A 27,158-nucleotide genomic window follows, 5' to 3' on the forward strand; every position below is an offset into this window, starting at 1 on the left:
AAAAAGAAATAGAAACCAAATCATCCCTTTCTAAAGAATTTGTTTGCATATTCCGGAATCCGGAATCAAGACACTTATATTCATGTATCCATTTCTCTTCTCTGCGACTGTTATGGCGCTTTCAGCTTTTTCTCTCGCTTTTTAGGACTTCCGTTTTATCTCGGTCGTTAGCGTCTCCAACTTCCGCGCCGAGTTTATCGTTCTTCGAGCTTTGGTATTCATTTCTCTCTCTTTTGAGCTTTTTTTTTGTGTGTGTGTGTGATCATTTCATAATGTTTTGTTTGTTATGTAATGGCTAACGTGGATGTTTTTGCGGTGTTGTCGTAGTTTAACTTGTGGATTTATTTGCGTGGCTCACTGATGTTTATCTTTTTTTCTGTTTTCTTTTTCCTTGTTGTTTTCTTGTTTGGTGTCTTGAATTTTGGCATTGAAGCTGGAGTGGAAGAAGGAGGTGTGAATTGGATTTTGGATTCTGTGTTTCTGGAATGGGGGACATGGAGGTGGAAGAGAATGGCGTTCACGAAAAGAAGATAAGGATTGGAGTGTGCGTGATGGTAAAGAAGGTGAAATGCGACGCAAAGCTTAATCATGTCCGCATCTCTCTCTGAAACAGAGCTTTTTCTTATTTGCTTATGATCTTACTGTATGAGCTTTCTTCACTGCGTAGGTGTCTTCGTCTCCAATGAGGCAGATATTAGATAGATTGGAGGCATTTGGTGAATTTGAGGTGCATAATTCTTTAATCATTCAAGTCTGTCTCTTATATTTGAGAAGTTTAAATCTCCTGTAGTTGCTGTAAGCTTTGTTTCATACGTCAGTTCTTTATTAACGTGCGACAGTCTTAAATGGATATTTGAATTCGAGATCTAGTTGTTTAAGAAATGTAGTAGTGTAATAATTTCTATTTGGCGGTGCTGTTATATCTCATGTGCAGTTAAGCTTTAGTTGTCATATATTTGCCGAGAGTTAATTTTCTGACTGTAAAATAAGTTTATGCTTCTCTGTTTATTTCTCATAAGTCTTTTTTGTCATATGTGGACTGGATGTAGATCATAGTATTCGGGGACAAGGTCATTCTTGAAGATCCAATAGAAAGGTGTGGTATATGCTTACAATATGAATATTACTATTTTGAGGCAGCGTAGGCAATTATTTTCATCTTTGGTTCTGCATGGCCGTCTGTTTTTCATGAAAAAGGTTGCTGCTATTTTCCCCCTCTCCTTTCTAATTACCATGAGCAGACTCTTCATTATTTACTTGGTACATTGAGACTTGTTATATTCTCTTGCGAATATTTAACCAGCCACGTGCTAAATATCTTGGTCTACCATGATTACCACAAGCTTTGGCTCTGACAGAGTGGAAGAATAAGGCACAAGATAAGAGCTGGAGTTTCTGATTACTTAATTGTCTTAGAATCATTCATTTCAAGAAAAATGCTTATGAAGCATAATAGTCAATTTTCTGTTAATAAAGATATTATAGCCTTTACCATGTTGATCTTATGGCTGTAAAACTACCACTATCAACATTTACTTAAGATCTTGAAATTTGGTTTTGAGATATAAAGCAAAATGGAAAGAAAAAAAAAGAGAAAAAAAAAAAGATCTGAATGTTAGTTTCTTTCCAAGTTATTACACATTTTTTTATTATTAAAACTACCATGGTTTCTACTAGTACTAACTCTACAAGTGATTGAAATAGTAGTAGTACAAGTGTTCTTTATTTCTTCATTCATTGTGGAATAATCTCTTTAGCTCTTTCACATTTCTGGGTTTACTATTCACATCGTCATGCTATCTTGAATGAACTTATAAGAAGTAGCCGTTTGAAAGCAAAACACGGGCTACCAAAGTTCCAGCTAATTTTTTGGGGCTTGGGACTGAAAGGAAAAAATGGTTTGAGTTTTTTAAGAATAAGTTAGGTGGCATATAGATAGTTGGGGCAAAATTCACTTTGATACCACTTTCTGGGCCTTGATTGCAAAAGAGACAATATCTACCCTTTCATGTTGTTCAGGAGGTGGAGATATTACAATTTGAAGATCTCTTCTCTTTCTTTAATTTCCATTTTAGGGATAGTTTTAATCATTTTAATTTAGCTGTGAATATTCACATATTCTTTTATTTTTCTTAATGAAAATTTGGATTTTTTTTTTCTTCAAATTACATGAATGTTCTCCGAAAGAAAATATATTTTTTTTTCTGCTAAAAAGATTGAATAAATTATTTGTTTCAAGAGGCAACGACTCATTCTATTTCCCTGCTTCAAATATGCCATGAAGGTGAAATTGTAGAGTTTAAGGTGTTAGACGTTATAGCTCAGATAGTGTGCATATGCTTGCTGGTGAATCAAGCTCACTCTACTTAATGAATGATTAGATTCTTCTTGTCTGTAACTAATCTAGCAAAACTACTGTTTCAGATGGCCAGATTGTGATTGCTTGATTGCCTTTTACTCCAGTGGCTATCCATTGGAGAAGGTTGAAAAATATGCTGCTCTTCGCAAGTAAGCTTTACTCCTCAGTCCTCACTCATGTATTCCAGTACATTTTATTCATCAATAAATTGTTTGTCAGTGCTTTGGCCATGCTAGTTCTTACGGGTATTGAATCCCCACGACCCTTGTTTTGATAAGAAAGAAATTAATAATATTTCATGAACTGAACAATGGATGCAAAAAAAGGTGATGATAGATGAGAAAATTTTTTTTTGGTTTTTTTTTTGATAAGAAACAATTCATTAAGGAAAAAGACAAAATAACAGCCTAAGGATAAGGGCCGAGGAGGCCCCTTCCACAAAACTATGATAGATGAGAAATCAAACCTACATGCCAAGGAGGTCACAGAATGTTTCAAATTGATGTTAATAAAAGAAGCATAGCTACAAAATAATTTTAGCCGAGGGTCTCTAAGGAGAGCTTATAATTGGCAATCCCCCAAATCTCTCCTTTCCTAAGAATTACAGAAGAGTCTCTGGAACCAGACTTCCAAAACAGATTTTTAAGCGCATAAACCTGTTATACTTCTGTTTTGTATTTTAAGGGGATGACTCAAGTAAATCCAAGCATTGTTGAATCGAGAGAGGAGCACACCAAGCAGGATTAGACATATTCAGCAGAATAGTGAAAGCTTTTGTGTAAAGAAACGATGAACAAGAAGATGGCACTGTGTTATTGGATATTAGGGATATATAATTTTGGATCATTGTTTGGCCGACTCTGGAAAATTGCTATAAAATTTCAGTCGGTATTTAGATAAGTTGGATCTGGTTTTCTTTTTTTTTTTTTTTTTTTGTGTATGGATTCTATAGTGTAATCGAATGATGACTTATGACCATGGAAATCCTAGAGATGAACATGCAAAGAGTTTATCTCTAAGGAGTATGCAAGTTTGGTAGTTGTTGATATCACCCACAAATTATCTTTGCATGCAGGCAGGAATATTTCTCTTAATGCATTAGATATTTATTGTGTTTGATGACGGTAATTCTTTCATTCTGTGACATCTGGAAGGTTGATTACTTCCTTGTTATGCTTAATTGATTAAAGGAATGTTCAATAACACACTTTCATATTCAGACCCTTTTTGGTAAATGAGTTGGAACCGCAATACCTTCTTCATGATAGAAGGAAGGTTTACCAGGTATGGTTATTTGATTCTTATTGTTTGATGTTATCTTTTCTGTACATTTGTTAAGTACGGAACTTTTTATGTAGTGGTTTGTCTTAAGTTATCTGTCATGCTGTTGATCCTATAAATCATTAATCTTTCTGTTTGACTTTCAAATGATTACTGATTTTACCTCTTAACATTTACTGATTTAAGGAGCTTGAATGTTTCGTCTTGGATAAGAAGCTATTCATTAAGATGGGAAAGAATGCAAAAGATAGGAAGGATAAGTAATATCCTCTTCTGATAAGCCAACTGAAAAGGCGATTATAAAAATCTCCCCAATTGGTCTGAATAAGCAAATGGGGAATAATTGCAAAATACTCTAAATGATTGAAGTGCCTAAATCTTGGTTATTCTTTTTTAGAAGAAAGTGAGACTATTATTAAGTAGTATAGAATTACAAACAAAAGACTGCTTGAAGAAGGAACTACAGGAGTAGGTTTGTAGAAAACAATCTTGTTCCCAAACAATTCAAAAGAACTCTGGCTAAAAGTAATGGTTTTCTTGATAAAGCTATTTGTTCTAGCCAAATTAGCTTGTGTTGATTGCACAACCATTTCAAGATGATAAAATGATTTAGTTTATAAAAGTAAGAAAGATGCTAACTTAAATGACTTGATAGAAGTATTTGATCTAGTCAAGCATTTGACAAACAACTTTGTTACATTTAAGGATATAATAGTGAATTTTTGGAGTGATAAAATATAATGCAGGGTTTGTTGAATTAGAAGAAGGCATTTCCAAGATGAGAATTTGCTTTTATCCACATGACAAATTTCAGAAAGTAACCTTTTCTAACATTGTAAAATTATCACGGCTTTTCCTGGCCAACCTGAAAGAATCTCAGGCGACAAAATGAGTACCCTTCTTTAACACCATGACTGGAATACTAGAGGATTCTCTATTAAGTATTAACCTTTTCCCAAGATGCTATTTAATGGTGTGGCAAAGCAAAAATATCAAGGAAGCCAGAGACTTCACTAATAGTAGATGAATTATCCCGTTGAAGTGTGCTTTGCTGGACAGAGGACTAAATGGCTGGGATACACCACAACACTCCACTCAATTGTTTTTAGATCCTAAATTTTAAATCTAATTGGATTTTTTGTCCTTTTTATTTGAACAAATACTTTGAAAAAGAATTTCATGATGGGTAAACGATACTGTTAAAGTTTATTTTTGCTAGAGATCTTACATTGTCTTGTGAGAGTTAGATGCATCACACTCCAGACATGGACTTAATGATGAAAAAACCAATTATTGCACGAGTATTTTGATGATTTGACATTCAAATAATAAAAACTAATGTAGTGTTTTTTGGATTTAAGCGTCTCGAAACGTTTGGAATTTCTGTTCCAAGCTACGCCCTTGTGAATAGAGAAGTACCCTACCAGGAGGTGGAATATTTTATCGAGGAAGAAGACTTTATTGAGGTTAATGGTAACCGTTTTTGGAAGCCATTTGTGGAGAAGCCTGTTGATGGTGAGCTTGTATTTATGATTCTTTGTTTTCTTTTTCTTTTGGTTGATCTTTATGTAAGCAATTGTATTACGAGTAACAATTAGGACTTTACATTTTAACCGTGAAAGTTTCTTCTCCTTTATCTAAGTAGAGTAATTTCTGATATATTTTCATTTTCATCTACATACAAGATGCTGTCCAGAAAACATTTTCTTGAATATATGACAGCAAGTGTTTTCTTCTCTTTCCATTGTTTAATTGTAGTATCTAACAGTTGCATTGTGTTTTCTTCTTCATGAAAAGTTTGTTTCTGGTTTAAAAAAAATAAACAGTTACATTGTTTAATATATTGCTTTGTTAGTGTGCAATTCTTCATTCATAGTGATTCTTATCTTGTCATTATGTGAAGGGGATGATCATAGCATAATGATATATTACCCCAGTTCAGCTGGTGGCGGTATGAAGGAGTTATTCAGGAAGGTAAGTTGTTTTGTTGAAGCTATTTTTTATGTTACATGCATATATGAGAGAGTCTTGACAGAAAACACGCCTAATTTGCCCATTCTGCATTGCATCGCAACCTATTTTCCAAGTCATTGGCATTGCAAAAAAAAAGTATCTGACACATGTTGTAGGTTAACAGTTCTAGATTCTAATCAAAGTTTCCTGTTGTAGGGACTAATTCAATATTTAGAAGTTTTTATTTTTTGATCTGTTTTAATCATTCAACCTCAGGTTGGTAATCGGTCGAGTGAGTTCCATCCAGAGGTTAGAAGAGTGAGGCGCGAAGGCTCATACATATATGAAGAATTTATGCCAACAGGAGGAACAGATGTCAAGGTTCTGTACATTCTCTCTCATATGTTTTCCTATGAAATTTATTCCTTCCATTATTTGCTTGCAAGGTGAGTCTACGTGTGGTCCATGCTTTGGAAATGCTGAGTAGCTTCTGAAGGAATTTCATCTAAACCTGCACATTCTTCTTTGAATGCTCCTCTATTTTTTATTTTAGATTTGTTAGTTTGTATTCCCCTTGTTAATGGGGGAGCATAATCAATTGTTTGATTCTCTTGTGAAAATGATTGTAGGTTTACACTGTTGGGCCTGAATATGCCCATGCTGAGGCACGAAAATCTCCCGTTGTTGATGGTGTTGTTATGAGAAATCCTGATGGCAAAGAAGTGGGTGGCTTATATCGCACATACTGTCAATCATTAAGTTTATGAAAAAATACTCATTTAGCCTCTTCTATTGGTTGTCTTCATCTTTTTCTCTGTGGGATCGTGTTATGCTGCATTGCTTTTTATTGTTATGATGCATAGAGGAGAAGGGCGTTTTTTATTGTTCATTTTTAATTAATAGATGTAAGATATCTGTTTTTGGTGGAATATAAGAAGATAGAGTTTTTTAACTGTTTTGTGCTAAGTAGTGCTCATCAAATCTGCACGTAATAGGTTTGGACAGTTGTTCAGCTACATGGCTGCGTTACTGTTATTCTTATTTATTTCATAAGAAACCATTTCATTGAAGATAATGAAATTACAAGAAAAGCCAAAGGAGTTACAGAAGCATTCTAAATTGGCATGTATGGACAAAAAGGAATAATTGCAAATGAACTTGGATTTAAGACACCGAGATGAACCTGAAAACTACTTAGATAGATCTCCCTTCTGCTAATTCTGGTCCTGGAAACGGCGATGACATAACATTTGCTCTAGAAACTGACCTGCCTAATTTGGACTAGGGAGGTTGAAGCTAAAGTGGCACAATAAATTCTCCCAAAGCTTGGAGCAGGGGCAGAAAGGGAAGAGATAGTTTGTAGTTTCCCTGCTGCTCGTGCAGAGAAGACACCAATTTACCAATTTGGTTTGAGGTAAGAGTTCAGGTTCCTTTTTTGAGTTCGATCTTTGTGCATAATTTGACAAGACCAAAGGTCAACAAAAAGAATTTGCATTTCTTGGGAACGGAAGATTTTCACAATTGGTTGCATGAAGCTGTGGTGAGCCTTCAAATCTCTTTTAACGAGGAAGTGGGTGAAGTCGACTTCACCACAATATGTGAGAGCTATCCAAAAGCTAGATTTTAGAATCTTTGTGGAGGGCTCTCAAAGAGATCCAAAAGTTGGAACCAATGAGTCTTTCCTATATTAAGAAGGTCCCTTTTAAAAACAATATCCCAATCTTTATTTATGAACCCTTGCACATCTTTGACTGAGATATCATTGTGGATAACAAGGGAGCAAAGTTTGGGAAATTGGGTCACAAGGTATGGCATCAATTATGATGCCGGTCATCATTGCGGATAACAATGGAGCAAAGTTTGGGAAATTGGATCGCAAGGTAAAGATCATGGCATCAATTATGATGCTGAAAAAGGTTGTTAGCACCATTTTTCACAGTTGGCCTTGTAATGGTGTCAACAAGTTGGGAAATCTTGATTATATATGTTTAAGGCTTTTGACACTATAAATAGAGATGTTGTCCCTCACATATATAATATGGATCATCTCCTTTCTTGGCCAATGTGAGACTTTGTTTGCCCTCTTTAAGAACCTAACAATCCTCCCCTCGAACAAAGAACCACTTGTATCTTATCTCGAATAGTCATTTATTCATCTACAATTCTCCCCTTGAACAAAGAACTATTGAGTCTCCTTCAAGTAGTCATCTATCTGTCCAACTCTTACAATTCTCCTCTCGAACAAAGTAGTATTGAGCCTCCCTCAAGCAGTCATCCATCTGTCCAACTCTTATCCAGATTAAGTCTAGGCTGCCTGTTTGATAGAGCTCAACAATAGATCTCACTATGACTACATCTTTTAAGGCTCACCATTTTTTTTTGGCACTCAAGGATTCTCAACCACGAATCGCATTGTTGGAGAGAGTGTGTCTTGCTTATCAGCTCGAACACCTTTCGTCCGATCTAGGGATTCATCAACAATTTCATAATGACTATAAGGCCCACCAATTATTTTTGTTCGGTCTTTGAGGATTTCACTGACACATCTAGGTTTAGACCATAGGCTATGCTACTAGATGTCGGGAGGAACCATCCAGACAAGAGACCCTCCACATTTTCACAATAGTATGATATTGTCCACTTTCGGCATAAGCCATCGTGACTCTACTTTTGAAATCTTCCAAAAGGCCTCATGCCAATGGAGATGTTGTCCCTCACATATATACCATGGATCATCTCCTTCCTTAGCCCATGTGGAACTTTGTTTGCATTCCTTACAAACCTGTTTCTTGAAAAGTTTTGGGGAGGCCTTCTTAAAGACAAAGCTTTCGTTTTGTGGAATTGTGCTGTGAGGGATGTTTTATAGCTTATCTGGAGAGAAAGGACTAGTAGGCTTTTTGAAGATAAAAAATTCTTAGAGGATGCTTTTTGTAGCAATGTACAACAAATTGCTTCATGGTGGTCTTTAAACCACAAGAAATTCTTTTGTAAATATAGCCTACATTTGATAGTTAGAAATTGGAAGGCCCGCAATTGTTTAGTTTTCGGGGGAGGGTGATCTGGACCCTTCGCCCTTAGGTTGTTTCTCTCTGCTATGGTTCTTTGAATATATTGTCTCTTATAAAAAAAAAATCATTTATAGGATATATCCAACATTCCCCTGCACTTGTGGGCTTGGAAATTTGGTCCAAAAAGTGGAAATCAAAATTAAATAGGGAGGAAATGACAATACAGAGGTTTGAACACAAGACCTCCTTCTTTGATACTATTTTACACATAATTAAGTCACCAATGAACCCAAAAGCGGGTTAGGGTAAATTTAATAATTTATATATCAGTATATATGTATAAAACTGAAGATTTCATTGAAGGCTGCTTTATGGATAATTTGGTGCAAAAGACATGTAGGAATCTTCCAAAGGATGGAGACAGCTCCAGATGGTATTTATTGTTTCATCTTGGAGTGCTCTACATAATGGTATTAGTATTTATAGTACTTACATTATTGCAACCACTTGGAGGTTTTTCTATGATCTCTTTGGCTCTTTTCTACTTTCATTAGATTTTTTTTTTTTGATAAACTTCTACTTTCATGAGTTTCATGAATTGTTTTGTTTTATTATGTAAAAAGAATTGTTGAGTCAAGTGGTAGTCAGTCATATAAAGTTGGTGATACTATAAGAGGTGTTTAAGCTAGCATTTACACCTGCGATCATTAAGCTATATTTATTTGTTATTCTCGAAAAGCTTTTTCTGTACTATATATCTCTATTCTTACAGGTGAGATATCCTGTACTACTGACTCCTGCTGAGAAGCAAATGGCTAGAGATGTTTGTCATGCATTTAGGCAAGCGGTATGTTAAATGAATCTGATAATTTAATTGATCTCTGACATAAGAGATACCATTTCTCCTTTTTCATCTCTCTTTTCTCTCTTAATTGCTTTAAGCAACTGAAACTGTTTATATTGTTTAACTGTTCAACTTGCTTGCTCGAACAACCTAAAATATTTAGTAAATTAGTAGTTTGAGAATGGAGCAAGAATGCCTATTTCATATCATCCAAATTTGTAAAATAGAATTGTTAGTTTTTGTCATTGCTTAAGATTGCTCAACATTTACATATAAGCTCCCTGATTTTTTTTTTCCTTCCCAGTAGGAAACTACATATTCCGATTAATTTATTTTCAAATTTTCTGGTTCCAAACTCCATTTTTTTTCCCTTTATGAGAAACAATAACTTTTCACTGAAATTCAAAATTTACAATATATCAATTTTCTACAACAAATATAATAATAGTACTACTAGTAGTAGCTGTAGAAGACGTTTTCCAGTTTATAATTATAATTAGAATAATAATAACCCTCCGAACTTCGAACTAACGTTGTTACAGCCTTTTAAATTACATGATACGGATTTTCTTGGGTACAACTATACAAGAAGCCCCTTTCAAAAAAATACAGTGCAAAGCTAACAATAAGCTTTCCAATTAGACTTCAGCCCAGTGATGAAATATTTTCGAAAGAATAGGTGAGAACACACCAAGAAGCCGCATGAACTCCAACTCCTTGTTCTTATACTTTTTAAATTACTAATTTATTGAGATCTTAAGTATGGATGGTTGGATTGTTTATTTGATGACTTTCTCATTTCAAATTCCGTAATAAATGTTATAGATAGAAACCTTTTTATATCTGTACAAGAACTAGCGTTTTTTAAAGATAAATTTTCGTAGTTTTATATACAAGAAACTCCTACTATGCAGACCCTCACGCTCAAAACCTTATGTGTCTGTTCCTTATTCCCTAAATTTCTTTTTGGTGTAAACGATTAAGAGCTTTTTACTTTATTTCTGCAGGTTTGTGGGTTTGATCTTCTACGGTGTGAGGGTCGCTCATATGTTTGTGACGTAAACGGATGGAGTTTTGTTAAAAACTCTCACAAGTAATGCAAAATTCCTTTACATTTTCAAAGAAGGGCTGATCTTGCTTTATGCTTTTTATATCTTATTTCAAGTAAATTGTGATAAATAATATTGTACTTTAACCTAATTTTTCAGTTGGTTTGACTCGTTTCTGAAACCTATTATACTTCTATTTACGACATGCTGCACCCTTGTATCAATGTTTAAATCTTATGATAACCGGGGTAAAAAGGTTAAATATTCTTTATGTCATCATCTAGGAGTTGAGTTGTGTTTGAGACTAGACTTTCATTAAGGAAAGGAGGGCTTAACAAAATGGCTCCTTGTTCATATTAATTAAAAGAACATCATAATTACAGAAATCTTTGGTCGGAGTACACCATGACCAAGAGGGAGCGTTTTTTTTTTCTCTGTTTTCTGTGTGTGGGGGGGGGGGGGGGGGGGGGGAGGGTTCAGAAATAATTTCATAGGGAAAGCCAAGCCTCTAGCCAAGGAAGTTACAATAAAAGCTTTTCCAACTGAGACGAAGAATTTAAATGGTAAGCATTAAAAGGGATATAAAAGTTACGTAAAATGGTCTCTTTTTCATATTATCAATGAAAAGTTTGCTTCTTGTTAAAAAAAAAGGTTAGTAAAATGGTCCTAGAAACACCCGAGTGACTTTTATTTGTTGTTGAAGACTTATTGTTTCTCTCAAGCTTACCATTTAAATCATGTTCAGTGGTTTGCTAAATGCATTTTTTCATCCTTTTGGTTTTGTTTGGAAAAAATGTTCTAATCTAAAAGGTGATTATTAAAAATGACAAACGTATATTGTAATTTAAGTCGTTTGAAGATTTTGTTAGTATTTAACTTCTTTACCATAGTGTTAGTAAATCGGCTATATGCAGCAGAAAGCTCAAACAATGCATTGTCATTATTTACTGCGTTCACTGTTGTTAATACTGAAAGTCATTTTTGTTATTGCAAATAGCACACTAATATTTGGTTAGTGTAGGTATTACGATGACGCTGCTTGTCTTCTCAGAAAGATGTTTTTAGATGCAAAAGCTCCCCATCTTTCTTCAGCTATTCCTCCTACTTTACCATGGAAAGTCAATGAACAAATCCCGGTCTGTGAAGGATTAACTCGTCAAGGAAGTGGTATTATTGGAACATTTGGCCAGTCTGAGGAATTACGATGTGTAATTGTTGTTATTCGGCAGTATGTTACATTACTTTGATCTATGTCTCTATATATGAAGTATGAGTTATTTATCTCTAATTTGACTTCCATTTTATATTGTTAGTGGTGATAGAACTCCCAAACAGAAGGTGAAATTGAAGGTTACTGAGGAAAAGCTTCTAAACTTGATGTTGAAGTATAATGGGGGGCGTCCTAGATCTGAGGCAATTAATTTTATATCTTCTTTATCCTTTTCTCTTTCGTCCAACAAATTAGAACTTTTTGACATCTAATAAAACTAATTTTGCAGACAAAATTAAAAAGTGCTGTGCAGTTGCAGGATCTACTAGATGCCACCAGAATGCTTGTACCTCGTACTAGGTATCAGTTAGCAGTTATGTAATTTCATAAGGGTTTTATTTTGCAATTTTAGAAAGTCATCCATCCATGTATATTTCTGTCGGTTTTATTATCAATGTGGGGTTGGTAACCGTTTTCTGAATGTACCAAACTATTCACTGAAATTGAGGGTTATTTTTCATTACCAATAATCTATTCAACAAGATTCAGAGAATGAAAAACGGAGATCTCCTCCATTTTATGCTTTTATTTAATGGAACATGCATAATTCTGCTTTACTTTATTTTCTATATGTGTTTGTCATTTTTGTTCAAAGGAAAATGAAAAAAAAAAATGGACTACATCGTGAAATGTTTAGTTATCATGATACTGTTCTTGATTTATTTTTGTACTGCTGCAAACTGTAGACCGGGACGAGAAAGTGATAGCGAAGCGGAAGACTTTGAGCATGCAGAGAAGCTTCGTCAAGTTAAAGCAGTGCTTGAGGAGGTTTCATTCTGCTTGTTTAATTAAGGCTTCTAAAGTTCAGTGTTTGTTTTCATTAGTATGATCATGCGGCTGTCAACTTTTGTTTTAATCCTATCTCATCTCAATTTCAAAGTCCCTTTCCATCAAGTTGTTTTAGGATGCAAATATTATGTCATTATATGATTTATTTAGTTGTTAATGCAAAATGCAAAGCATCTTGTTGTCTACATTAGTTAATGCAAACACTTGGTTACCAGCAGTACCTGAACTGGTATGTAAATCAACAATTAATCATTTGGACGACCTAAGAAGACATCAACAAGAAGCTCTTATTTTAAAGTTATGGTTGGGACGCAACATAGAATCTTTCAAAACAAACATTGTTGTTCATGGATCAGTTTGATATAGCTTCCTAAGGAGCCTCGTAGTGGTGCTCTCTCTCTTATTCATTTTTGGGTATTAATTCCTTGACATTTGTTTAAATTCGAAAGCCTTTATTTTCTCTGATTAGTTTTTTGAGCTTTCCTTTTTAGTCTTTTATTTTGGATGTTTCAGTTGTTTTCTTAGTTGCTTTGTTTATTTTATTTGTAACTTCTTTCTCTTTTCATTATATCAATGAAAGTTTTTGTGTCTCCTTATAAAAGGAAGAAGACATCAATGACAACCCCCCGCCCCTACATATTTATCAATTATTATTTTCTGTCATATGATGCAGACTGACATCTTCTCCCTCTTTTTTATGTTGGTTTTTATTTACCCAGGGTGGGCATTTCTCTGGTATCTATAGGAAGGTTCAGCTTAAGCCACTAAAATGGGTTAAAGTTACAAAAAGTAATGGTGAAGAGGAAGAACGGCCCGTGGAAGCTCTCATGGTTCTTAAATATGGAGGTGTTCTTACACATGCTGGTCGAAAGCAGGTTTTGATTCAGTTTCAAACCTATGCCATTATTTATTAGTATGGCCGTGATATGTTTTGAAATTTATTTATGAGTGTGCCGTTAATGACCTTACAATGTCACTCTTCAAACACATATAAATCCCTCTGTTTATGTAAACATAAAAAATATTTTTGGTCCTAATTTTGTTACTTCTTGTGTCTGTTTCCATTTTTTGCAGGCTGAAGAACTTGGAAGATATTTTCGTAACAACATGTATCCAGGTTGGTATTATGGATCTTTCAGCCGCTATAGACATATACATGGCAAGTAGGCACTTGCCTTCACTCACGATCAAACCTTTTCAATTCCACCTTGATTTGTCTTCAATTACTCGATTTTTTTATTCTTCTTCAATTATTTGATTCGTCAATTCTTAACTTCAAAATTCGTTGAAGAAATATTGGAAGAAGGTTTTATTGTAATTGCCCTTGCGGCCTTTTGTATATTTCATACCATCAATGAAATATTTGTTTCATATAAAAAAAAAGTTTGAAGAAGTATTGGAAGAAGAAGAAGAGTCGATAGAGGAAGAAGAAAAATTTAAAATATTGAAACAAGAATCAGAAGAAGAACTGGAAGATCACAAAGCAGTCTTTGACTCTTGCATAGTAATTATGTTTGTGTGTCAAGTTGATTCTTCCATTATTGTTACATTTTCTTGAAGCACTAAAGAAGTGCTAATCACATGTTAAAGTGTTAGGTATAAAAAACTGTTAGATGACAGTATTTTTCATTCATTGAATAAAAGTGTTAGCGCAACAACTGTTGTTTAATCTTCCGTTTAAGCTGTATTTTCTGTACCATGTTTTTTTCAAAGACTTATATCTTTGTTTTTACTTAATTATTTAAGTTGATTTTTATTTTGACAATTAAATAATTTTGTTAATTGTCATGTTTTAATTTTTTTTCTTACCTATGTTACAGATAATATTTATTTTTTATTTTATTTATTGTGAGTTTTTGCTTCAATATGGTAACAGCATTTTGTTACCTCTTGCACTGAGGAGATTAAGGGACTTGTCGCTTAGAGTGTGTTTTGCACTCCAAAAACATTGCTTTGGACAAAGAGTACCAAGTATAAGGGAAAACTCTAACTAGATCTCATAAGCTTTTGAGTTCATTGGTGATTTAACATGTTTAAGATAGTATCAGAGTAGGAGGTTCTATCTTCGAACTCCTGTATTGTCATTTTCTCCCCATTTAATATTGATTTCTATTTGTTGAGTCTTGTGTAAATTTTCAAACCCACAAGTGAATGGAGTATTACTCTAACTCATAAGTTTAAGCTTTTGGGATCATTGGTGATTTAACATGTTTAAGACAGAGTCAGTTGAAAATGGAAAAAAATACAACTGGATACTAGATAAAACTGCATTTGCCACAGTTAGTTTACCTCCTCTAGAATACAGAATGTTCTTCCCCTTTGTATGCTTCAAAATGAGATCCAAACCAAATTAATGTATTTTTAAATGAGACCTTCGTGATTACAAGAAAAGGCTCAAGATCAAGAAGTTCATTTTGAAACATTGTCCTGATATAGTGTTCTTACAAGAAACTAAATTTGCTGGTTAGTTTACCTCCTCTAGAATACAGATAAAACTGCATACTAGATAAAACTGCATTTGCCACAGTTAGTTTACCTCCTCTAGAATACAGAATGTTCTTCCCCTTTGTATGCTTCAAAATGAGATCCAAACCAAATTAATGTATTTTTAAATGAGACCTTCGTGATTACAAGAAAAGGCTCAAGATCAAGAAGTTCATTTTGAAACATTGTCCTGATATAGTGTTCTTACAAGAAACTAAATTTGCTGGTTTTGATTAATCAATGCCTAGCGAGCATGTTGTTTGGAACAAAAATAAGATAGAACACTAGAAAAAAGTATATGTGTAACTTTTACAAGAAAATAAATTGCAGTAGTTTGACAAGAAGTTCATAGAGTATTTTTTATGGAGATCTAAGTGGGCACAGATCAACTCCATTGGCAGATCTGGAGGTTTGCTTATCTTGTGGGACGAGAACAAGGTTTGCGTGAATGAATTTCTTAACAGAAAATTTTCGTGGAAGAAAACATATATGGACAGAGTTTCAAGATATTTCATGCTATTGTGGTCAATATTGGTGTCTTGGGGGAGATATCAATATTACAAGGTCTTTTGATAGATCTTCAAGGGCACGAAGGGGAAGGGGCATGAAGAAATAAACCAGCTAATTCATTGATGATTTTTCCAAGGATTATCAGGCAGCCTTATGGAAATCAAAAAGTCCAAAGAAGTTTAGTGTTTTTGTTTGGATTCTTCTCAACCCGCAAGGTTAATACAGTGGTTGTTCTCTAAAAGAAGCTGCTAAATAGGGCTACTCATCCATATTTTTGCGACCTTTGTGTAAATCATTGTGAAATTCAGGTGCATCTGTTCTTTGTTTGTCCATTCGCAGCAGCTTGTTGGGGTTATTATTTCCAGATGTTTGATAATTCTTAGGTTTTCACTAGGGAAGCTTCTGAGAGCTATTCCAGCTGCTGTTTGGTCCGTTTTTTCCCTCCAAAACAAGTCTCTTGTGGATTAACAGCATTAAAGCTCTCTTATTAGAGATACCTTCTACGAATTGTTCTAATTGGGAGGCTTCTATAACTATTTAATAGCTTATTCTTTTTTTTTTTGCTACTTATATTTGTTTTGTTTTTCTACTTTTTCACTATTTTGAAGTTTGTATCTTTGGACAATTCTGTTCCTTTTCATTTATCAATAAAAAGTATGTATCTTGTTGAACAAAATGATTTAAGATCTTACAGAAAAGGGAATTTAAAGTAAAAGGCTTATGCATTGATATGTTTATTATTTTGATCTTTTAGTTCTTTTCATGTCCATTTTTTCTCAAATAAATAAAAACAAATGATTAGAATTTTTTGAACACTTTGCTTCAAGTGTCCGACAATTCTTCTACATATCTTCACAAGTATCCTACATCTATTGTTCTTGACAAGCCTTCAAATGTGTCAGACAATTGCTTGACACAAATTTGTTCAATCAATATCCAATTCATGTTTATTGGCTTAACAAATGTCCAACATGTATCCAATGTTGGAGCATCCTATACATGTTGAATTTGGGCGCATTACCCAAATTGAAGTGCTTGTGTTTCGTAGTACCTCAAAACCGCCGTGGAGTAGATATTATAATGTATTTATACCTAGCATAATTAAAAAGTCATTTTCCTTAGGAAGTTAGACCCAAATTTAGTATGGAACAGACTTCAGCGTGGTGTAAATTTAAGTTGCCATTTGTGAATGGTAGGGTTTGAGAGAATGGGATAAAGTCTATTCTCATTACTGAAGTTTATATATATAGATAAATATACAAGGTTGACCTAATCTTAGAAAAGGAAGGTAAAGGTAAATTAATACATATTATTACAATAGTATAAAATATACTAATATGTATACTCTTATACACTCTAACACCCTTCTATGCTTGAAAATATGATTGCTTATAATGTATTCTAAGATCTGTTGAAGTTTTTGCTAGCTTAGATGGTAATACTGATATTGCATAGTCATTTTTTCGCTTCCTTTGGGAGTTGTATCCTTGAAAAAAAAAAATTATTGATATTACATAGTCTAATAAGGATTAACTGCTCTTTCTGCGACATGTCTGTAATTGATTAAAAGCTATTGCTTTTGCATTTATGTGGTCTTCTTGATTATTTTCAATGCTTATTCAGGTGAAGGTACAGGTCTGCTGCGCCTCCACAGTACATATAGGCATGATTTAAAAATTTATAGCTCTGATGAGGGCCGTGTGCAGGTAGGTATATTATTGGTGAAGATTGTAAATTTTGTACACTTTTTTAAGTGTTAGTGCACTTATTAGGTGGTTAAGTGCATTTCTTTATTGCTTAACAGATTGGAAACATTTTTCTTCTTTCATGTATCGTCAATTTTTTTTCTGCCTCTGAGTTGTTTATGAACTTTGACCAACCTGTTCTTCACATGTGGGTTGTGTGCACAATATCCATTCGCAGATGTCTGCAGCTGCATTTGCCAAAGGTCTCCTTGACCTAGAAGGTCAATTAACACCAATCCTGGTTTGTACTCTCTCAATGCAGTTTTGAATGGGTATTGCTGTTTGGAGTATCTAGCTAATAATGTCAGCTTGTTGAAGGTTTCTCTTGTTAGTAAGGACTCCTCCATGTTGGACGGACTTGACAATGCCAGTACTGAGATGGATGAAGCCAAGGTAATTGCTTTATATTTATTATTTCCTAGATGTTCAGAAACAGAAACAAGGCCAGAGTTCTGAAATATAATATTAGTCAATTTTATTTCTATGGTTTTCATGTTTAATTAGCATTTAAATTACAATGTGAAAAATGATATCACATGTCAGATATACTCCTCTTAGGAGAAGTTGAAGGAACCAGTTACTTATTTTCTTTTCTTTCCTGATGATATGAATTTAGTTTCTTATAAGAAAAGTGTGAAATCTGAAACCAAAAATATATTTCTAATGATAAAATGCCTTCTTTGGTAGAAAAAGACACCTTAATTAAGATCTCGTTTACATGTATCCAAATTTAACTAAGGTGTCTTTTCTTAAAGTTAAATCCCATTTTTTATAACTGTTGTGATTTATTTATTTTTTTAATTTTTAATGCATGGTTCTATTTTGATTGTTGAAAAAGTTATTGTTTTGATCAATCCATTCTAGTTTCTTGAATTTTTATGGTTTTCTCCCATACCTTATAAAGGCAAGGTTGAATGAGATCATAACATTGGGTGGAAAGATAGCTCACAGCAACGGATCAGCTGAATCACCATGGATGACTGATGGAGCAGGACTGCCTTCTAATGCCTCTGACCTTCTACCCAAATTGGTAATTATTACTATGAAATAATATATGTTAGTTTCTATCCTGTTCTGTTATCATTGTCAAATTTTTCAACGTTAAGTCCAGTTATGATATATAACAACGTAAAGCCTCCACCTTCAAGCCACCAAAAACAATGAGCACCAATAGCCCGGACTTTCTGAAACGAGAACCAACGAAGCACGAAAACCATTGCACCAAATAAGCTTCTTGACAAGGCATGCTTAAAAACTTGAATCTTCCACTTTTGAGAAACACAGTAGTCTCTCCGAAAAACCTCCCATCAAAGACCATGGGAAAGCTTCAAGTCAAACTCATGATTTTTATATGAAACTCTTTGAAAATGCATTCCAACGAGGGCACAGAGAAGATATGTGATGAAAATTAGAACTTGAGATCCAGGAAATCAGACTGCGTCTCTGCCAAAACATAAGAACTTCAAAGAATTGGTAAACATCAGCAACCTTTTTTAGAATGAATTATTGGCTGACCATCAATTTTTGAGCTTTCTGTTGGAGAGATGCAAGAATTCATTAGAGAATCTGTTTTCAGTTGCCATATCAACACGTTGGGTTAAGCCTTCTTGATGTAGATGGTGATAAGATGCACGAACAGCATGTTCAGAGGCACAGTGGACATCCTCAGGGTGCTTCAATTAGAGATTTTGGCCTCACCTAGCAGATAATAGGGAGTATAACGGGCTGTTTGAGAGTGATACAGATTCTAATGATGGGGAAGCCATAATAGGGGGCCAGGGGCACCAATACCACAAGAAGCACCAGACAATAGGATAAAAAATTGGCTTACCAGCATTTGATGGAAAGCTTAACATTTAGGATTTGATTGGATTAGAAAAGTGGAGCATCTTTTCGAATGCATAATTATAGGAGAAGATAGAAAGGTTAAATTAGCGGCATACAAACTGATGACAGGAGCAAGCGTCTGGTGGGATCAAGTCTAATTAAATGTAAAGACGTGGTGCAGCACCTGTTCATTCTTGCACCAAAATTCCATGTTTGTTACAAGAAAGATCTCTACCCTTGAATTATAAGCTGTTATGGAGACATTATCTAGACTACATTCAAGGTACAAGGATTGTGGATAAGTACAAGGAGGATTATATTACTTAATTAACTTGTTAGCTGTGGTGATATTAATACGACTACTAAAGGAATGAGAAGATAATTCCACTGTGAACTAGATTAAGTCTTTAGTGCGTCGTATCAATTTCTCTGTTGGGAAATTTAACTTCAAAGGGTTGGGCTTAATTGATCTCTGCTATTTATTATTCCTTTCTGGACACAACTGACTGCATTGTAATATGGTCCATTAGTATCCTATTGCTTATATCCATGGTTTTAAGCTGTAAAATAGTTGCAACAATATTTTCTTGCTGTCCTTAATCCTCTTTTACTCCCGATGCTAATGGCTGTATGTTTTCTAGGTAAAACTGACTAAGAAGGTCACTGAACAAGTGAGATGCCTTGCTAAAGATGAAGGTGAAGAGATTACAGAGACAAGTTTGTACGACATAATTCCACCTTATGATCAAGCAAAGGCCCTGGGTAAAACCAATATTGACGTTGATCGTATTGCTGCTGGATTACCTTGTGGCAGTGAAGGATTTCTTCTCATGTATGCTCGATGGAAAAAACTGGAAAGAGACTTATATAATGAACGGAAAGAGTAAGTACTAACTCCTACCATTTGTTACCTTGCCTTGACTATTGAGGCAAGACCTAAGAGAGAAGAGTATTCGAGTTGAAATTATGCTGCGATCTTTTACAAGTCTCATACTATTTTATGAACTTGATGAAAATTTTGCAATTATGGAAATTTCATTTTTACTCTTGTCTCAAATTCTTTTGCAGCCGCTTTGATATAACACAAATCCCTGATGTTTACGACTCGTGCAAGTAAGATTACATGTTTTCTCCTGTTTTGATTTATTTATTAGTAGTTACCAAACTTCAGTCATGAGTAAACAAGAAATTATGTGGTGGAAATATTGATTAGTAAATACATCACACCTTTAGGTTGTGTAGAAGTTCAAGAAATTCCTTTTGGTGATGAAGAGTTCCTTTTTATATGACTCTTAAGTGAAATTATATTTCTCATTCTCATGACGTCTGATTTGTGGGCAACTGCACATGATTTATTTTTCTTCCAAATATTATCTGTTTGATGCTGCTTGCTTTTCATTTTATCACATCCTTCAATGTTTCCAATGAGTCACAATTACTTGAATGAATATATTATATACTCATTCGAGTATATTGCAAAATGCTCTCAAATAAGGTTTGCAGTCTTGATAATTGATATGAATACTTGAAAAGGTATGGAGAGATTAGGTTGGTTCTTGCTTTTCATATTTCTTCTCAAGTTCTCATAATGGTAATACGCAACCATAAGTTAAGATAAGATGGTGAACACATTTGCATTTGGCCATTTACATGGAGTTTATTTCCGATTATATTTTATTTTCTTCTGAGTACGTAACGGTTTCTTGTTTGACCGACAGATATGATCTCTTACATAATGCCCATCTTAATCTGGAAGGGCTAGATGAGCTTTTCCAAGTTGCTCAGGTAAAGTTCCTGCAAAAAGTGCAGAATTGGAATGCTCAAAATTTTCATAGTTTTGTAGTGTAGAAAATATTTTGATGACTTTGAAACACTATTTCGTGGACTAAAATTAGCATGGACATCGCATCCATTGGTTCCGCTGTTTAAATTTTAGACTACAAGTGCTTATTTGTGTCTAAGCTATGCTTGGTCAATCAAACAAAACTTAAATTCCAACACGGCTCTAGATCAACTTTGAATAGTATTTTTAGGAGGTAGGTGCCAAGTTAAACTTGCTGGTTGTGATTAATAAATGCCTGGCGAGCATGTTGTTTGGAAAAAAAAAAAAGATAGAACACTAGAAAAAGATATATAAGTAACTTTTAGGATTTTAACTTTTCTGTCTCGCAATCCTTCTTAAGAAATATTTTTGGAGTTTAGAAACATAATATTTGGGATGAGTTCGGGAAGAACAATATACACATTTTGTTTCTCATTGTCTAGTTCTGAAACTATATAAAAGTAAATTGTAAAGATAAGGCAGAATAATGAAACTAAATTTTATAAATTAATTGAACAAGAACAGTTTGTATATTGAAAAGTTTATTTTATCCTCTCTCTTCGGAGAAGCTCCGAAAAAAGAAAAGAATTAAAAAGGAGAAAATTAAAGTGCTCAATAAACGTCAGATATCAAGATTAAATCAATTCATGAAATGTCAAAATAGAGCAATGTTTGCCCAAATCTCCTATATTGATAAGTTCATCTAAAATTGAGAATGATTTTTTTTTTGAGGGATCATATACTTAATTTAAAGACTTCAATAAAATTTCCATAAGTTAAATATTATAATGCAAATATTCTGTAATATAATATATAAAATAAAAGGTATTGAATGTCTCGCTCAGTTATGTTCCAAGTTGCTAGGAACCTAGCCACATGTCAAACCAAATCAATAGATGTACTATTTCAAACTTGACTCGAGGAATTATTGATCTCATAAAATGTCAAACTGCTTTTTCATATGCTTTATTCACACATTTTACACCTGTACCGATGCTCTTATACATTGTCTTAGTGTTCATTTTTATGATTCAATTACATTAGGTAATGTAATTGATCCATTTGTGCTAAAACGAACATAGCTCATCGATAATTGGGACCTATCTCTAACCAAGTGGTTGTGTGTTTGAAACCCCTCTCCCACATATTGTACTTAAAAGAAAAAGGTAATTGGTCCATTTGTGTTGCAGTTACTTGCAGATGGTGTCATACCGAATGAGTATGGGATAAATCCAAAGCAGAAATTGAAGATTGGCTCAAAGGTTAGCTTCTGTTTGTGATGCTTCTATTTATTTATTTTTCATTGGGGAGTATACACTTATAATATTTGGATTGATTAGAGAATGTTCCTGACAACTTCTGTACAAGACCTACTTTAAAACTTGAAGTCGGGCCTAGCATCATTATACCGGACCTACTTTAAAATTGTTATACACCTCCTCCAATTGATTGTGGAATGTTCCTGACCTCCAAGGTTGTAAATTAGCTTGAAGCTAGTGTAGTTTAGGAAGAGAAAAGATAGACCAGTTGTTGTCTAAAGTATTTTGTCTTGCAGATCTTTGCTTGGGAGCTTATATCAAATGAAAGTAGAAGCTTCCTTTGTGACAAGGAACTCGAGACGAAAATTGTTATCTCAGCTCCTGATAAAACATATTGAAAAATAACCGAAAAATGGTTCCAAAAAGCATTCAGCAAAAATTGATTACAAAAACTGCTTGCAAAGAACTAACCGAAAACCACTCGCATCCAAACCTTAGCTTTTTTTTTTTGTCTTCTCTTTCAAAAATTGAAGTACCCTCAACAGTTTTAATAAGTCACCATAATCCCCCACTTTCTCATCGTTAGGTATTTTTCACAAAAACCTTCCATGTTCTTGAACTTTCCTCTCAACCTTCAAATACTGGCCTTTTTTTTTAAAGCGAAACAGATTTCAGTAAATCAGAATAGAATTCATTCAAAAAGTAGAAGAATAAGTAACATCATATGTTATGAAGTTAATATTTTAAAAATCTTGAATTTGATTGGTAAAAATACTGTTAAACACTAAATATTTTATAATGATGAATATTTTGGAAAAAAGTTTCCAAGTTATGATTGAATACAAAATCAAGTAGAGAACAGTAATATCAAAAGAAATTGTCCAATGTCTTAATCAAACCAAGGAATATTATTAGTTTCCTTACCTTTATTTCTAGCAGCAATATTTCTGTTGTTTAACTAATAATGATTTCTGTGTCCCAAATATGACTTGGTAGTTTTATAAGAACTTTATCCATAATAATAAAAAACTAAGCATGTATTAGCAGACAAACAAATAATGTATTAACTGTATAGCTCAATCTCCTACTCAACATCCTGCCCTGGCCATTCACGTTCAACATTTCATCCTAAGGGACCCTTCGTTAATCTTGAGCCAGAAAACAGTAGTTAAGACTTTTGTGTTGGTTATATTTTCTTTTGGTTTTGTTTTTCTCCCCTACTCCTAAGGAGTTTGTATCTTTGAACAATTTCTGTTCATTTTCAGAAAAGTTCGTATCTTGTTAAAAAAATTCAAATTTTTGCTGCAAGATTGCTCGCCGTTTGTTGGGTAAAATTTTGATTGATCTTCGGAATGCTCGTGAAGAAGCAATTGGCGTTGCAGATTCAAAGAGTAATCAAGATCATTCGAGGATAACCGAAAAGAAAGATGCAGACAATCAATCGAAGCCTTGCAGTAAAAATGAGGACATTAGAAAGCCCAGCACCCCAAGTGAAATATCATTAGACCCAGATGACGATGATGATAAGGAGACCAAATATCGCTTGGATCCAAAGTAAATATGCGAACTCTATTTCATATTTATCTTCAACTGTTCCAAGCTTGACTTGATTGTTTTGTTATCTTTTCTACATTTTTCAGTTATGCCAATGTCAAGACTCCTGAACGCCACGTTAGGACACGGCTTTATTTTACATCAGTAAGTATAGCGATTATTTTACAAGACTTTATTTTATATGACTTTGTCCCATTTGATTTAATCTTGCATTATGGGAAACCTGCCCTATATGTTGCATCACTATTTAGATTCTTTTAATGATTCAAACAAGGTGAAATTTTTGTGTGACCGACTGAATTCTAATTTTTCCTTTTCCTGTCAACGTACACACAAGGTGGTTGTCTGAACTGTGTTATGTTCTTTGTTTTGTTCTTTTCTAATTGATTTTTTTGCCTGAGCATTTTGAAAGGGGACCAAAGAGCTATTGCCTCAGGATCTTTGTTTGATTGCCTGGAATGTAGATGTTAAATTTTGATCCAACGATTCTTGTTGTCACAACAGTTGTATCTTGCAAATCGTTCATCTCTAGCCTTCATCTGGATTGTCTTTCTCGTAGATGGAAATTTACACAAACTCAACACCCAACTTGACACCCTTCTATTACCAATCCTCATATCAAAATTTTTATTTTTTATTTTTATTATTTGTTAACAAACTAAAATAAATTTGAAAAAAAATAAGAGCATACAAAAGAGATGGGAAATAAGGTGTCCCGAATTACAGGGTTACAAGGAGGCCCAATTGGTCCAAATATGTACAAACTTATAATTACAAAAAGGTTCGGGAAGAGAATATTAAATGGAAGCAAAAAGTTTGATAGGGTCCCAAAACTCCTTAAGACTGGAAGATTTGTTTGAAGACCCTTTGGTTTCTCTCGGACCATAATCTCCTCAAGTTAGCTATAACTGCATTTGACCACAAGACTCTAGCTTGACATTTGAACGGGTTTCCCTTAATAAGCTGAATAACAGCCGCAACATAACTGTTTCTGTTTGGGGAACACCATTCAGTGCCAAAGAACCAATCCTTATATCAATTTTGCTATTAAAGCTCTTCTTTTGTTCATCTTATCTTCATTTTTTCCCCTTCCAATAACGAACTTTTGCTTACTATAGGTTCATCTCTTCCCTGGTATCGCTATTTACTTTATCCTATTTCATAAATTTTAGCCCATCTTGTCTTGAAGTATGTTTTAGTGCTACATGGATCATTCTTTTCCATCACTCCATATGTGCATTTGATAGTGCTCTTATTTACCCTTATTTGTTCCAATGGCAGGAATCACATATCCATTCTTTGATGAATGTGATCCGTTATTGTAACCTTGATGAATCTCTCGCTGAAGAGGATAGCCTTGTCTGCCACAGTGCTTTGGAACGTTTGCATAAAACCAAGGAGCTTGATTATATGAGTTATATTGTATTCAGAATGTTCGAGAACACAGAGGTAATTATGTAGTGAAATAAATGACTTAAATTCAATTTCAGTCCTTGTGTGGCTACATATGCATTATTTTGAAGCAATATTGTTAGACCTATAACTGATATCAGAAGCAATCGCTTGCTCTAGAAATTAACCTGGGGGCTCTTCTGGATGTTGTGGGGTTCAAGCAACTCTGCAACTTGATGGTAAAAACAAATAATCTTGTGTAACTTTAGCTCATGAAATCTCGACCCAAAAAAATCAGATTTTTCTGGAGATCTAAATAGTTGTCCAAAATGCAATGGTGCTGCATCTATACGAGGTCTTGATATAATGCAAGTACGGAAACCTACTTCAATCATCAAGTGTGAATATTCAGGAACTCTATCGAGTTTTTCAGCTTTCATCAAACACTGGCATATACACTCCAAACATTAAGCTTGGATGCAAGCATCCAAAATATTTAATCTTCAACATTATTGGTGTTGCTCTTGGGAATGACATGCTGCATATTGTAATTCTCTTTCTATTTAGTTAATCAGCTGTATTCACACGGTTCAGTTTAGTCAGTTAAGAGTGGTAGTTGGTTTGCTTAGATTGTTTATGTAAACATCGAGCGACATTCTTTGATTGGTCATTCAAAGTGAGAAATGATTCCACACCCACACCTACACCCACATCAGACCCCTCTTCGTCATGATGAATTCAAGGTTTGTCTTTCTTGTAAGAAAAAGCTCTTGTGAGGTTGATTCATTGTTCTCAAACAAACTGCAGGTAGCTTTAGAAGATCCTAAAAGATTCCGCATAGAGATGACATTCAGCCGTGGTGCAGACTTATCCCCTCTAGAGGTAATATAACTTTTGTTACAGTGATGACAACAAACATTTAAATGTTAAGTTCCCACGAGGACATAATCTTGTGCAGTGTATTCTTTACTTTGTTGCTTCTTACTTTCATTATGTCGTGTCATATCTGGGTCCTTTTTTTTAGCACAACAAATTGGGGTATGAGGGTTTTAACTTCCAACCTCAAGGAGAAAGGAGGAAGTGCAAATTACCGTTGAGTTATATTCATGTTGTTGTCGTATCTGGGTCCTTAAGATCAAAACACATCCAAATATAATCAATTGTTTCATAAACTATGATAACTTAGTGGTATAAATGTTAAGCTTCACTTGTGCAATTGAGATTACAGTATCTCAAGACGCATGTACAACGGTGATAATATTATAAGATGCACTAAAATGTATGTAATCTGGTGATCGATTGTAGAAACCAACGCATAAATGTTTTTGTTAGCATTTTCGACTGTTTTCAGTTTTCCAAACTAAGCTCTTATAAAGGAAGTTCTAAACTAAGCTTATGTTCCAATCTTGGCTGACAGAAAAACGACAGTGAAGCAACGTCATTGCATCAGGAACATACGCTGCCAATAATGGGTCCAGAGAGGCTGCAAGAAGTGGGATCCTGCCTAACACTAGAAAAAATGGAAACAATGATGCGTCCTTTTGCGATGCCAGCAGAAGATTTTCCTCCACCATCAGCTCCCGCCGGCTTCTCGGGCTACTTCTCCAAAAGTGCCGCAGTGCTTGAGCGCCTGGCGAACCTTTGGCCTTTCCATAAGAACTCCTCTACTAACGGAAAGTAACTGCTCCTTATATCTCAATGAGAATTGCCTTTTCCAACTAGCCAGCGATAGTTGAGTTTTAATCTTCGGTTTTTATGGTGTTCAACAACCAAAAAAGCTTGTTGAACCCAACCATAAAAGTCAACTAGTCTGATCAATTTTCCTGTTGCCCTCCTTTATCTGAGTCACTGTAAATATTAATGTTTTTTTTTTTGCATTAATTTCTTTTCTTTCTATTTTTCCCTTAAATTCTCATATATCGTGTCTAGTATACGTTCAATTTCTTAATGGTTACAGTGCAAGTGTAGCATTCATAGCATTCATTCCATGCAAGTCATTACATATTATTTGA

The 27,158-nt window shown here is 34.3% G+C and overlaps 1 protein-coding gene across 2 annotated transcripts; it reads left to right on the forward strand.

The window, feature by feature from the left end:
• On the forward strand, positions 1-27,125 carry LOC111006742 (inositol hexakisphosphate and diphosphoinositol-pentakisphosphate kinase VIP2). 2 transcript variants are annotated; one of them, XM_022278826.2, is made up of 31 exons: positions 1-214; positions 434-590; positions 668-727; positions 1,050-1,096; positions 2,425-2,508; positions 3,580-3,643; positions 5,002-5,155; positions 5,544-5,614; positions 5,870-5,974; positions 6,223-6,315; positions 9,374-9,448; positions 10,453-10,538; positions 11,516-11,722; positions 11,808-11,907; positions 11,994-12,064; positions 12,451-12,532; positions 13,273-13,428; positions 13,628-13,670; positions 17,171-17,253; positions 17,471-17,533; positions 17,611-17,685; positions 18,197-18,322; positions 19,761-20,002; positions 20,188-20,232; positions 20,838-20,904; positions 22,132-22,203; positions 23,510-23,754; positions 23,841-23,898; positions 25,036-25,203; positions 25,954-26,028; positions 26,564-27,125. In XM_022278826.2, exons 2-31 carry the CDS (start codon positions 486-488, stop codon positions 26,825-26,827), a joined length of 3,186 nt encoding a protein of 1,061 aa, XP_022134518.1. In that variant the 5' UTR covers positions 1-214; positions 434-485; the 3' UTR covers positions 26,828-27,125. The 2 variants fall into 2 exon arrangements, with proteins under 2 accessions (XP_022134518.1, XP_022134519.1); XM_022278827.2 differs by having other exon boundaries at positions 2-214; positions 434-563.
• Positions 27,126-27,158: the final 33 nt, after the last annotated feature.

This window comes from Momordica charantia, assembly GCF_013281855.1.
Source record: "Momordica charantia cultivar OHB3-1 chromosome 4 unlocalized genomic scaffold, Mcharantia_2.0 BLBB01000004.1, whole genome shotgun sequence".
NCBI lineage: Eukaryota > Viridiplantae > Streptophyta > Magnoliopsida > Cucurbitales > Cucurbitaceae > Momordica > Momordica charantia.

Bases quoted from the DNA above. Each gene is read 5' to 3' on its own strand.
- LOC111006742 (XM_022278826.2), top strand. From the start codon at position 486: ATGGGGGACATGGAGGTGGAAGAGAATGGCGTTCACGAAAAGAAGATA. The intron at 22,204-23,509 runs GTTAGCTTCTGT...TTTTGCTGCAAG, and splicing joins AATTGAAGATTGGCTCAAAG to ATTGCTCGCCGTTTGTTGGG. The intron at 25,204-25,953 runs GTAATTATGTAG...AACAAACTGCAG, and splicing joins GAATGTTCGAGAACACAGAG to GTAGCTTTAGAAGATCCTAA.